This window comes from Oncorhynchus tshawytscha, linkage group LG08 (genome assembly GCF_018296145.1).
Source record: "Oncorhynchus tshawytscha isolate Ot180627B linkage group LG08, Otsh_v2.0, whole genome shotgun sequence".
In the NCBI taxonomy this organism is placed as follows: domain Eukaryota; kingdom Metazoa; phylum Chordata; class Actinopteri; order Salmoniformes; family Salmonidae; genus Oncorhynchus; species Oncorhynchus tshawytscha.
Window position 1 is genome coordinate 22,308,449 of NC_056436.1, and position 13,816 is coordinate 22,322,264.

At 42.0% G+C, this 13,816-nt stretch overlaps 1 protein-coding gene across 2 annotated transcripts in view; it reads left to right on the forward strand.

Annotated features, from left to right (window-relative positions):
* Positions 1-1,620: 1,620 nt before the first annotated feature.
* The window catches only part of LOC112256785 (uncharacterized protein C14orf132), a 56,418-nt gene continuing 44,222 nt past the window's right edge, over positions 1,621-13,816 (forward strand). Inside the window, exon 1 of one of the 2 annotated variants that reach the window (XM_024430279.2) lies at positions 1,621-2,180. In XM_024430279.2, coding sequence (XP_024286047.1) covers positions 2,154-2,180 — 27 coding nt within the window. In that variant the 5' untranslated portion in view covers positions 1,621-2,153. Of the gene's footprint in view, positions 2,181-2,865; positions 2,892-13,816 lie in introns of those variants that run through there. The other variant, XM_024430280.1, reaches the window with a different exon arrangement.

Here is a 13,816-nt window from a genome sequence, read left to right on the forward strand (position 1 = left end):
GCTCTAGTCGGCTGGCCCTCGCTACATATTCGTCGCCAGACCCACTGGCTTCAGGTTATCTATAAGTCTAGGTAAAGCTCCGCCTTATCTCAGCTCACTGGTCACGATAACAACACCCACCCGTAGTACACGTTCCAGAAGGTATATCTCACTGATCATCCCCAAAGCCAACACCTCATTTGGCCGCCTTTCCTTCCAGTTCTCTGCTGCCAGTGACTGGAACAAATTACAAAAATCGCTGAAGTTGGAGACTTTTATTTCCCTCACCAACTTTAAACATCAGCTATCTGAGCAGCTAACCGATTGCTGCAGCTGGACATAGTCCAACTGTAAATAGCCCATCCAATCTATCTACCTCATCCACATACTGTCATCCACATACTGTTTTTATTTTATTTACTTTTCTGCTCTTTTGCACGCCAGTGTCTCTACTTGCACATCATCATCTGCTGATTTATCCCTCCAGGGTTAATCTGCTAAATTGTAACTATTCTATAAAAAAAGAGCGTTACTCTGGAGGATCAGCCTGTACTCTGGAGTGGAATCGATTTGGAGGTGGAGGGTCTGTCATGGTCTGGGGTGGTGTGTCACAGCATCATTGGACTGAGCTTGTTGTCATTGCAGCGCTCTCAACGCTGTGCGTTACAGGGAAGACATCCTCCTCCCTCATGTGGTACCCTTCCTGCAGGCTCATCCTGACATGACCCTCCTGCATGACAATGCCACCAGCCATACTGCTCGTTCTGTGCGTGATTTCCTGCAAGACAGGAATGTCAGTGTTCTGCCATGGCCAGTGAAGAGCCCGGATCTCAATCCCATTGAGCACGTCTGGGACCTGTTGGATCGGAGGGTGAGGGCTAGAGCCATTCCCCCCAGAAATGTCTGTGAACTTGCAGGTGCCTTGAAGGAAGAGTGGGATAACATCTCACAGCAAGAACTGGCAAATCTGGTGCAGTCTATAAGGAGGAGATGCACTGCAGTACTTAATGCAGTGTAACTGACTGTTACTTCTGAATTTGACCCCCCCACCCCCTTTGTCACAAATTCCATTTCTGTTAGTCACATGTCTGTGGAACTTGTTCAGTTTATGTGTCAGTTGTTGAATTGTGTTATGTTCATACAAATATCTACACATGATACATTTGATGAAAATTAACACAGTTGATAGTGAGAGGAGTTTATATTACATTGGCCTACTAATGAAATAGCGGTTCTACAATATACTATGAATTGTAGGATGTATAGTATTCTACATCTTGATTGTTTAGTATGATATAATTACTTTTGGCTGCTTTTGTATGATATATTACATTAGACTGCTTTAGTATATTACATCGCATTGCTTTATGATATGATATGCTACACCAATAGTAACATGTCATATTCATTTGAGTGTCCCGGATTTACATAGGCCAATGTAAAATCAATTAACACAAAGTAACATGCAGTACTAAAAGGAATTGCACAGATTTTTAGTAAATATTATACGTTTTGCTCTGAGACCAGGCTGTACATCTGACTCAAGCAGGTAGGCAGATTATAAAGGCTAGGTCTTCTCAGAATCAATGAACTTCATGGGAGTATTGGAGAGAAAAAAAATCGAATTTACCTGTCGTTTTCTTTTGTAGCCTAGTCTGTGTCACTGTAAAATATCGGTCAGGATAACTACATGATGGGGCACGTGAGTTTGAGAATAATGTCGTGACAGCTAACGCGAGAGGTAATCGATTCTAGCTGCGTAAAACGGTGCAAAAGTATTCATCTAATTGAGAGAGAGAGCGAAAGAGACGGAGACAGAGATGGGGGAGCAGTCTATAGCCGTTGACCACCCGCCTCCGTCCATATAGACTTCGAGAACTCAGTGAACAGCAGCATCATTCAATGTTCTCTTCTCGTTCTGTCTCTCAAGCTCACATCCATTCTCCCGCTCTTTGCTCGCGCAGATGTCGACCTAAAGACCAGTCAACTCCATCTCTCGTCACACAATTGCCCTTTCTATGTAATTGATCGACGTTTATTTCACATGAAATTAGAAAGATCCTGAAAACCGCTGGGCGCAAAAAGACCAATGATCTTTTGAGGAATAAGATAAACTAGTCAACCATTTTTCCATCTCTTTTTGGGTGCGTAGTTGGTTTGACTAGAGCAACAGTATGGATCTCTCATTTATGGCTGCACAGGTAAGAATATGCGCTGTGTTTATGTGTCAGAAAGGGGTTTAGGCTGTTTGGAAACAAGTGGATGAAAAGCGAACACCTGTCTTAACTTTTGTTTTATCAAAATTGAGGGCGTGACATATTTAATTGTTGTAATAGGTTCAAGGGCATAAATCTAGTGAAATAGAAGCAATTATTGGTACAATGATGGTGCTCGATATATTTTTTTTATGTCCACAAATATTGACCATGAAGATCGCCATTTTCACATTCACTATAATGGGGGATCCTGTTTTCTGGAAACAATGCCTAGAGTACTGCAGTCGGCCTTCAACTTGACATTTTAAATGAAAGGGGAGAATAGTTCTGCCCTGATTTACACCGATCCAATGCTTTTTAACTTGTAAGAAAAATCAAGTTAGCTTACCAAGCCTCAGAACTCAACACCAATGAGATGAATATAGTGCCTTGCAAAAGTATTCAGACCCCTTGGATTTCTTCACATGTTATTGTGTTACAAAGTAACATAAAAATTGATTACACTTTTTTAAATTGTCAACAACATGTATTTCACATGCAATTATACAGATCCTGAAGACCGCTGTGTGCAAAAAGACCAATGATCTTTTTGGGAATAGGGTAAACTATTCACCCATTTTCCATTTCTTTTTGGGTGCGTAGTTGGTTTGACTAGACTATAGCAACAGTATGGATCTCTCATTTATGGCTGCACAGGTAAGAATATGCACAGTGTTTATGTGTCAGAAAGTGGTTTAGGCTATTTGGGGAAAAAGTGGATGAAAAGCGAATACCTGTCTTAACTTTTGTTTTATCAAATTTGAGGGCGTGGGATATACAATTTCTGTTTTTAGTGTTAGAAATTGATGACACATTTAGTTTATGTTAAGATAGGCTAAGTAAAGATATACTGAACAAAATATATACACAACATGCAACAATTTCAAAGATTTTACCGGGTTACAGTTCATAGAAGGAAATCAGTCAATTGAAATAAAATAATTAGGCCCTAATCTATGGATTTCACATGAAACTCAAAATGAGTTTTTTTCCACACAAAAGGGCTTTATTACAGACCTCAGGCCCCCCGGTTGGACGTACTACCAAATTCTCTAAAACAACATTGGTGGCGGTCCATGAACATACAGTACTCTAGCCACAGGCCTTTCATTATCCCCAGCACAAGGTGCACCTGTGTAGTGATCATGCTGTTTAATCAGCTTCTGCTTCTTGACATACCACACCTGTCAGGTGGATGGATTATCTTGGTAAAGGAGAAATGCTCACTAACAGGGATGTAAACACATTTGTGCACACATTTTGAGAGAAAGAAGCATTTTGTTGCATATACAACATTTCTGGGATATTTTATTTCAGCTCATGAAACATGCGTCCAGCACTTTACATGTTGCGGCCTATTTGTCACTCTTTTTTAGCAATATATACAGTATGTCCAAAATACAGATGTTTTGGGAGATTAGGCTAGTTCTATTGACAGATAGACCCTAGAATACATGTTGGAAATCCTTGTTATTGTCTAGTTCAGTTCAACGCATATTGAATTGACCATTACAAGGGTAGGCTGCCTATCTGCGTTTGTATGTTGTCAACTATATTGCTACTGACATGTGGAACATTCTCAGATTGGTGTAGTTTTGTGTTTTTGCATTCATTTTTATTTCTATTAGTTTTTAATTTTAAATGCAGTTTAGTTTCAGTAAGTTTTTAGACCTGATTTGATCGTTTTTTTTGTTATAGTTATACATATTTTGGTTTTATATTATTAAGTTTCAGATTTAGCTTTAGGGTTAGGTATAGAAAGCATGCCTACTGTGTTGTAAGCCTATAGTGTTTTTGGGGATGTCACTTCTTACAACTGGGGGGCAGTAATACATACGGTGATGGGTCAGATGATAGGTTAGCTTAGGTTTAAGTCATGAAGTCAATCTCAATGTGACTTGGATTTAAAAAGCGCAGAGACTGGTTTAAAAAAATATGGTGGAAGGAAACTATCTTGCACATTTACATCACTGAAGTAGGCTACAGGGGACTACACCATAGACCATGGATCATCAACTAGATTCAGCCGCGGGCCGATTTGTTCTTGAGTGGATGGTCAGGGTGCTGGGAACATAATCAAACATATTTTTAGATTGCAAATTGACCGCAAGAAGCCCAAACAAATAAAATATTTGACTAAAACATAATTACTTCAAACCTTGCATACATTTGTATATGATCACATGCAGTGCCTTCTGAAAATATTCAGACCCCTTGACTTATTCCACATTTTGTTCTGTTGCAACCTGACTTCAAAGTTGATCAAAATGTTATTTTTCCCCTCATACTTCTACACACAATACACCATATTAACTGAAAACATGTTTTTAGAAAATGTATGGAAAATTCAATACAGAAATATCTAATTTACATAAGTATTCACACCCCTGAGTCGAAACTTTCCATTGTATTTGTATTAAGGATCCCCACCTACTCTTCCTGGTCTAGCAACATTAAGGAAGTTGTATACAATTGCAAAATATTACATGACATTACATTTCATAACACATTAAGTGTGTGTAGAGTGCGTGTCTTATCATGTGTATGTGTGTCTGTGGCTGTGTCTGTGTCTCTTCACAATCCCCGCTGTTCCATTAGGTGTATTTTTTATCTTTTTTTTAATATGATTCTACTGCTTGCATCAGTTACCTGATATGGAATAGAGTAGTACTATGTGCCTTCCATAGTTTTGTTCTTGACTTGGGGACTGTGAAGAGACCTTTGGTAACATGTCTTGTGGGGTATGCATGGGTGTCCGAGCTGTGCTAGTAGTTTAAACAGACACCCCAGTGCATTCAGCATGTCAACATGTTTAGAAAAACAAGTAATGATGAAGTCAATCTTTCTTCCACTTTGAGCCATGAGAGATTGAGATGCATATTATTAATATTAGCTCTCTGTGTACATTTAAGGTCCAGCCGTGCTGCCCTGTTTTGAGCCAATTGTAATTTTCTGAGGTCCCTCTTTGTGGCATCTGACCACAAGACTGAACAATAGTCCAGGTGCAACAAAACTAGAGCCTGTAGGACCTGCCTTGTTCATAGTGTTGTTAAAAAGGCAGAGCAGCGCTTTATTATGGACAGACTTTTCCCCATCTTAGTTGCTGTTGTATCAACATGTTTTGACCGTGAGTTTTACAATCCAGGGTTACTCCAAGCATTTTAGTCATCTCAACTTGCTCGATTTCCACATGATCTATTTAGTTTAGTTGAGGTTTAGGGTTTCGTGAATGATTTGTTCCAAATACAATGCTTTTAGTTTTTTCAATATTTAGGACTAACTTATTCCTTGCCACCCATTCTGAAACTAACTGCAGCTCTTTACTCAAAGCCAGTGGAATGTCGTTAGTAAAGGTTGAAAAAAGTAAGGGGCTTAGACAGCTGCCATGGGGGAATTCCTGATTTTACCTGGATTATGTTGGAGAGGCTTTCATTAAAGAACACCCTCTGTCTTCTGTTAGACAGGTATTTCTTTATCTAGAATATAGCAGTGGGTGTAAAGCCATAACACATATGTTTTTCTACCAGCAGACTGATCGATAATGTCATAAGCTGCACTGAAGTCTAACAAAACAGCTCCCTCAGTCTTTTTATCATCAATTTCTCTCAGCTAATCATCAGTAATTCGTGTAAGTGCCGTGCTTGTTCAATGTCCTTCCCTATAAGCGTGCTGAAAGTCTGTTGTCAATTTGTTCACAGTAAAATAGCATTGTATCTGGTCAACAAAACAAAATCCAAAAAGTTTACTAAGGGTTGGCAACAGGCTGATTGGTCGGCTATTTGAGCCAGTAAAGGGGGCTTTACTATTCTTAGGTAGCAGAATTACTTTTGCTTCCCTCCAGGCCTGAGGGCACACACTTTCTAGTAGGCTTAGATTGAAGATAGTGGCAATATCGTCTGCTATTAACCTCAGTAATTTTCCATCCAAGTTGTCAGACCCCGGTGGCTTGTCATTGTTGATAGACAACAATCATTTTTTCACCTCTTCCACACTCACTTTACAGAATCCAAAATTACAATGCTTGTCTTTCATAATTTAATCAGTTATACTTAGATGTGTAGTGGCAGCGTTTGTTGCTGGTATGTCATGCCTAAGTTTGTAGAAGCACCATTCATTGTCAGAGATTCTAGCTGTGAGTCTTTCTGCGTGAATGTCTAAGAGCTTTTCACACCTGGATTGTGCAACATATTCCCATTATTGTTCTCAAAATTCTTGATCAATGTTAGACAACCATTTTCAGGTCTTGCCATAGATTTTCAAACAGATTTAAGTCTAAACTGTAACTCGGCAATATTTAGTGTCTTCTTGGTAAGCAACTCCAGTGTAGATTTGACCTTGTGTATTAGGTTATTGTTCTGCTGAAAGACGAATGAATCTCCCAGTGTCTGGTGGAAAGTAGACAGAACCAGGTTTTCCTCTACGAGTTGGACTGTGCTTAGCTCCATTCCCTTTATTTTTTATCCTGAAAAACTCCCCAGTAATGTGGTACTCAGTGGTGACATTTTTTGAAGTATTACTTTAATGCCTTGTTGCAAACAGAATGGATGTTTTGGAATATTTGCATTCTGTAGAGGCTTCCTTCTTTTCACTCTGTCATTTAGTAATGCTGTTAATCTATCCTCGGGTTTCTCCTATCACAGCCATTAAACTCTAACTATTTAAGTCACCATTGGCCTCATGGTGAAATCCCTGAGGGGTTTCCTTCCTCTCAAGCAATTGAGTTGGGAAGGACTCTTGTATCTTTGTAGTGACTGGGTGTATTGACCATCCAAAGTGTAATTAATAACTTCACCAAAGGAATATTTTGTTTTGACCCATCTACAGTTGAAGTCAGATGTTCACATACACTTAGATTGGAGTCATTAAAACTAGTTTTTCAACCACTCCACAAATTTCTTGTTTACAAACTATAGTTTTGGCAGGTTGGTTAGGACATCTACTTTGTGCATGACACAAGTAATTTTTCCCAACAAGTGTTTACAGACAGATTATTTCACTGTATCACATTTCCAGTGGGTCAGAAGTTTACATACACTAAGTTGACTGTGCTTTTAAAAAGCTTGGAAAATTCCAGAAAAATTATGTTGTGGCATTAGAAGCTTCTGATAGGCTAATTTACATAATTTGAATCAATTGGAAGTGTACCTGTGGATGTATTTCAAGGCCTACCTTCAAACTCAGTGCCTCTTTGCTTGACATGGGAAAATCTAAAGAAATTAGCCAAGACATCAGTAGAAAAAAATTGTAGACCTCCAGAAGTCTGGTTCATCCTTGGGAGCAATTTCCAAACGCCTGAAGGTACCACGTTCATCTGTACAAACAATAGTGCGCAAGTATAAACACCATGGGACCACGCAGCTGTCATACTGCTCAGGAAGGAGACGCGTTCTGTCTCCTAGAGATGAACATACTTTGGTGCGAAAAGTGCAACCTGAACGGTGCAACCTGAAAAGTGCAACCTGAACGGCCGCTCAGTAAGGAAGAAGCCACTGCTCCAAAACCGCCATAAAAAAAGCCAGGCTACGGTTTGCAACTGCACATTGGCACAAAGATCGTACTTTTTGGAGAAATGTCCTCTGGTCTGATGAATCAAAAATAGAACTGTTTGGCCATAATGATCATCATTATGTCTGGAGGAAAAAGGGGGACGCTTGCAAGCCGAAGAACACCGTCCCAACTGTGAAGCACAGGAGTGGCAGCATCATGTTGTGGGGGTGCTTTGCTGCAGGAGGGACTGGTGAACTTCACAAAATAAATGGCATCATGGGGCAGGAAAATGATGTTGCTTCAGTATATCTACATCTCAAGACATCAGTCAGGAAGTTAAAGCTTGGTTGCAAATGGGTCTTCCAAATGGACAATGACCCCAAGCATACTTCCAAAGTTGTGGCAAAATGGCTTAAGGACACCAACGTATTCATTATTATTCTACAATGTAGGAAAACCCTTGAGTAGGTGGGTCCGAACTTTTGACTGGTACTGTATATACAATGCATTCCGAAAGTTTTCAGACCCCTTGACTTTTTCCACATTTTGTTACGTTACAGCCTTATTCTAAAATAGATTAAATTGTTTTTTCCCCCTCATCTATCTAAACTCAATACACCATAATGACAAAGCACGAAATACTAATTTACATTAGTATTCAGACCCTTCACTCTGTACTTTGTTGAAGCACCTTTGGCAGTGATTACAGCCTCAAGTCTTCTTGGGTATGACGCTAGAAGCTTGGCACACCTGTATTTGGGGAGTTATCCCATTCCTCTCTGCCGATCCTCTCAAGTTCTGTCAGTTTAGATGGGGAGCGTCGCTGCACAGCTATTTTCAGGTCTCTCCAGAGAGATGTTCGATTGGGTTCAAGTCCGGGCTCTGGCTGGGCCACTCAAGGACATTCAGAGACTTGTCCCGAAGCCTCTCATGTGTTGTCTTGGCCTTGTGCTTAGGGTCATTGTCCTGTTGGAAGGTGAACCTTTGCCACAATCTGAGGTCATGAGCACTCTGGAGCAGGTTTTCATCAAGGATCTCTCTGTACTTTGCGCCGTTCATCTTTCCCTCGATCCTGACTAGTCTCCCCGACTCTGCTGCTCCAAAACATCCCCACAGCATGATGTTGCCACCACCATGTTTCAACATATGGATGGTACCAGGTTTCCTCCAGACGTGACACTTGGCATTGAGACCAAAGTGTTCAATCTTGGTTTCATCAGACCAGAGAATCTTGTTCTTTATGGTCTGAAAGTCTTTAGGTGCCGTTTTACGAACTCCAAGCGAGCTGTCATGTGCCTTTTACTGAGGAGTGGCTTCTGTCTGGCCACGCTACCATAAAAGCCTGCTTTTTGGAGTGCTGCAGAGATGGTTGTCCTTCTGGATGTTCTCCTATCTCCACAGAGGAACTCTGGAGGCTGTCATTGTGACCATTGGGTTCTTGGTCACCCCTCTGACCAAGGCCCTTCTTCCCCGATTGCTCAGTTTGGCTGGGAAGCCAGTTCTAGGAAGAGTCTTGGTGGTTCCAAACTTCTTCCATTTAAGAATGATGGAGGTCCCTGTGTTCTTGGGGACCTTCAATGCTGCATAAATGTTTTGGTACTCTTCCCCAGATATGTGCCTCGACACAATCCTGTCTCGGAGCTCTACAGACAGGTCCTTAGACTTCATGGCTTGGATTTTGCTCTGACATGCACTGTCAACTGTGGGACCTTATATAGACAGGTGTGTGCCTTACCAAATCATATCCAATCAATTGAATTAACACAGGTGGACTTCAATCAAGTTGTAGAAACATCTCAAGGATGATTAATGGAAACAGGATGCACCTGAGCTCAATTTCGAGTCTCATAGCAAAGGGTCTGAATACTTATATATATATATATATATATATATAAGGTATTTCTGTTTTTAATTTTTAATACATTTGCAAAAACATCTGAAAACCTTTTCTCTCTTTTTCATTGTGGGTATTGTGTGTACAGTCGTGGCCAAACGTTTTGAGAATGACACAAATATTAATTTCCACAAAGTTTACTGCTTCAGTATCTTTAGATATTTTTGTCAGATGTTACTATGGAATACTGAAGTATAATTACAAGCATTTCACAAGTGTCAAAGGCTTTAATTGACATTTACATGAAGTTGATGCAAAGAGTCAATATTTGCAGTGTTCTTTTTCATGACCTCTGCAATCCGCCATGGCATGCTGTCAATTAACTTCTGGGCCACATCCTGACTGATGGCAGCACATTCTTTCATAATCAATACTTGGAGTTTGTCAGAATTTGTGGGTTTTTGTTTGTCCACCAGCCTCTTGAGGATTGACCACAAGTTCTCAATAGGATTAAGGTCTGGGGAGTTTCCTGGCCAAGGATGCAAAATATCAATGTTTTGTTCCCCGAGCCACTTAGTTATCACTTTTGCCTTATGGCAAGGTGCTCCATCATGCTGGAAAAGGCATTGTTCGTCACCAAACTGTTCCTGGATGGTTGGCAGAAGTTGCTCTCAGAGGATGTGTTGGTACCATTCTTTATTCATGGCTGTGTTCTTAGGCAAAATTGTGAGTGAGCCCACTCCATTGGCTGAGAAGCAACCCCACACATGAATGGTCTCAGGATGCTTTACTGTTGGCATGACACAGGACTGATGGTAGCGCTCACCTTGTCTTTTTTTCCGGATTCACCAGACAATCGGAAAGGGGATTCATCAGAGAAAATGACTTTAGCCTAGTCCTCAGCAGTCCAATCCCTGTACCTTTTGCAGAATATCAGTCTGTCCCTGATGTTTTTCCTGGAGAGAAGGGGCTTCTTTGCTGCCTTTCTTGACACCAGGCCATCCTCCAAAAGTCTTCGCCTCACTGTGAGTGCAGATGCACTCACTCCTGCCTTCTGCCATTCCTAAGCAAGCTCTGTACTGGTGGTGCCCTGATCCCGCAGCTGAATCAACTTTACGAGATGGTCCTGGCGCTTGCTGGACTTTCTTGGGCGCCCTGAAGCCTTCTTCACAACAATTGAACCGCTCTCCTTGAAGTTCTTGATGATTCGATAAATGGTTGATTTAGGTGCAGTCTTACTTGCAGCAATATCCTTCCCTGTGAAGTCCTTTTTGTGCAAAGCAATGATGACGGCACGTGTTTCCTTGCAGGTAACCATGTTTGACAGAGGAAGAACAATGATTCCAAGCACCATACTCCTTTTGATGCTTCCAGTCTGTTATTCAAACTCAATCTGCATGACAGAATGATCTCTAGCCTTGTCCTCGTCAACACTCACACCTGTGTTAAATAGAGAATCACTGACATGATATCAGCTGGTCCTTTTGTGGCAGGGCTGAAATGCAGTGGAAATGTTTTTGGGGATTCAGTTCATTTGCATGGCAAATAGGGACTTTGCAATTAATTGCAATTCATCTGATCACTCTTCATAACATTCTGGAGTATATGCAAATTGCCATCATACAAACTGAGGCAGCAGACTTAATTAATATTTGTGTAATTCTCAAAACTTTTGGCCACGACTGTAGATTGATGAGGATTTTAAGTTATTTAATCCATTTTAGAATAAGGCTGTAACGTAACAAGATGTGGAAAAAGTAAAAGGGTCTGAATATTTTCAGAATGCACTGTATATGGGTGATTGGAAATGATCCAAACAATTACATTGATAGAAGCCACAATCTATCTGCATATATTAAAAACAACAACAACAAAAAACATAGTAAGTTACATGGACTCACTCTGTCCCCCCCCATACATACAACCAACATCTGTAAGGTCCCTCAGTCAAGTATTACATTTCAAGAACAGATTCAACTACACAGAGCTTTTCGACCAGGGAACTTTTCGAAAGCCTCATAAAGAAGGGGAGTGATTGGTAGATGGGTAACAATAACATATCAGACATTTAATATCTCTTTAAGCATGGTCAAGTTAATAATTATTCATCAAACCACCCAAACACATCAAAGATACAGTCATCCTTCTGAACTTAGCTGCATAACAGGAATGAAACTTCTCAGGGATGTTACTACTAGGCCATTGGAGATTTTATAACAGCTACAGTGTTCATTGGTTGTGATGGGAGAAAACTGAGGATGGATCAAAAACATTGTAGTGACTCTACAATAGTGACCCAAATGACAAGAGTGAAAAGAAGAATACAAATATACATAATAAAAATAAAATAAAAACCTGCATCTTGTATGCCACAAGCCACTAAAGTAATACTGCAAAAAAACACAGCAAATAAAACACTTTTTGGCCTAAATGCAAAGCCTTATGTTTGGAGCGGATCCAACACAACCCTTCCACTTGAGTAACTGCCTCCTTATTTTCAAGCATGGAGGTGGCTGCATAACGGTATGGGTATTATCAAAGCTCAGGATAAGACCCAGATGCAGAAAACAGGAGACAAAGGGCTGTGAGACAGGTTTAATCTAGGTTTAATCCTAGACACATGAAAGTGTGATGAATACGGAGGGTACGGGGCAACAGAAGACAAACAGCAGAAGGGCTAATGATCTTGGAGATAGGGAAAGGACTGATTAAAGTGGGGGGAAAGTTTGCAGAACTCCATCCGGAGGGGCAGGTTATGAGTGGACAGCCATACCCTCTGCCCGAGACAATACCGGGGAGCTGGGGTCCGGTGGCAGTCCGCTTGTCATCGATACCTGGAGGTGGTTTTGAGAAGAGCCGACCGGGCTCTTTTCTTTTCCAGGTACAACAACAGCGGCGAACAAACATCTGGGCCGAGGCTAGGCCGACCTCTTCCTCTTACTCCAGGAAGAGCAGAGGGATATCCCAGGGAACACTCCAAAGGCAAGAGCCCAGAGTCAGAGCAGGGCAGGGTGTTGTGGGTGTATTCAACCCACACAAGTTGCTAGCTCCAGGTGGTGGGGATAATGAGACAAGGAGCGAAGAGTCGTCTCCAGGTCTTGGTTGGCTGGCTCCGACTGGCCATTGGACTGAGGGTGAAACCACCTTCACCCAATGAGCATGCAGAACGCCTTCCAGATCCGGAACGAGAACTGAGGACCCCGGTTGGAGAACATGTCCACCGATAGTCCATGGATCCACTGCACCATCTTTGGCGGAGGGTAGCTTGGGGAGAGGAATGAAGTGGGCGGCTTTGGAATACCGGTCCACTACTGTCGAATACCAGTGACTGGCGAATACCAGTGACAAAGTCCAGGGATATGTGAGAACAAGGACGGTGAGGGACAGGCAGTGGTTGATGAAGACCAGCCGGAGCTTGCTGAGGAGTCTTGTTCTCCACACAGATTGTGCAGGTGGCTACGAACGCGGAGACGTCTAACCATGGTTGGCCACCAAAAGTGTTGCCACACATAGGCCAGGATCCGATGGGAGCCCAGGTGGCAGGCAAGCCTGAAGGAGTGGGCCACTCCAGGACCAAGGAGCTGACAGCATCAGGCACAAACATCCAGTTATCTGCACCTCCCCCCTCCAGGGTTCGGCTGGGAATGCAGCACCTCACAAACATGCTTCCCTATTCCCCAGCTGAGTGCCGTCTTGTGGTCCGTCCACACAATGAATGGAAGTTCCACCCCCTCCAACAATTATCTCCACTCCTCACGATTCCCCACATTGTAGTTCTTCTCTGTGGCATTGAGGCGATGGCAGAAGAAGGCACATGGATGTAACTTGAGGTGCAGGGCAGAACGCTGGGATAGGACAGCGCCCCACTCAAACATCTGAAGCATCGGGCTCCATCATGAACTGGATGAACCAATATGGGAGCAGTGGTGGAGCAGTGCTTGAGGTCCCGGAACGCCCGGTCAGCAGCTGGGGACCATGTGAACGGAATCTTGGGTGAGGTGAGTGCGGACAGGGGGGAAGCCAGGGTGCTGTAACCCCAGGATAAAGCGGCGCTAGAAGTTAGCAAATCCCAGGAAACGTTGCAGTTGCACTCTGGACGTAGGCTGTTTGAATGAATGCTTATGAGCCTGCTGCTGCCTACCATTGCTCAGTCAGACTGCTCTATCAAATATCAAATTATAGACTAAATTATAACATAATAACACACAGAAATACAAGCCTTTGGTCATTAATATGGTCGAATATGGAAACTATCATTTCG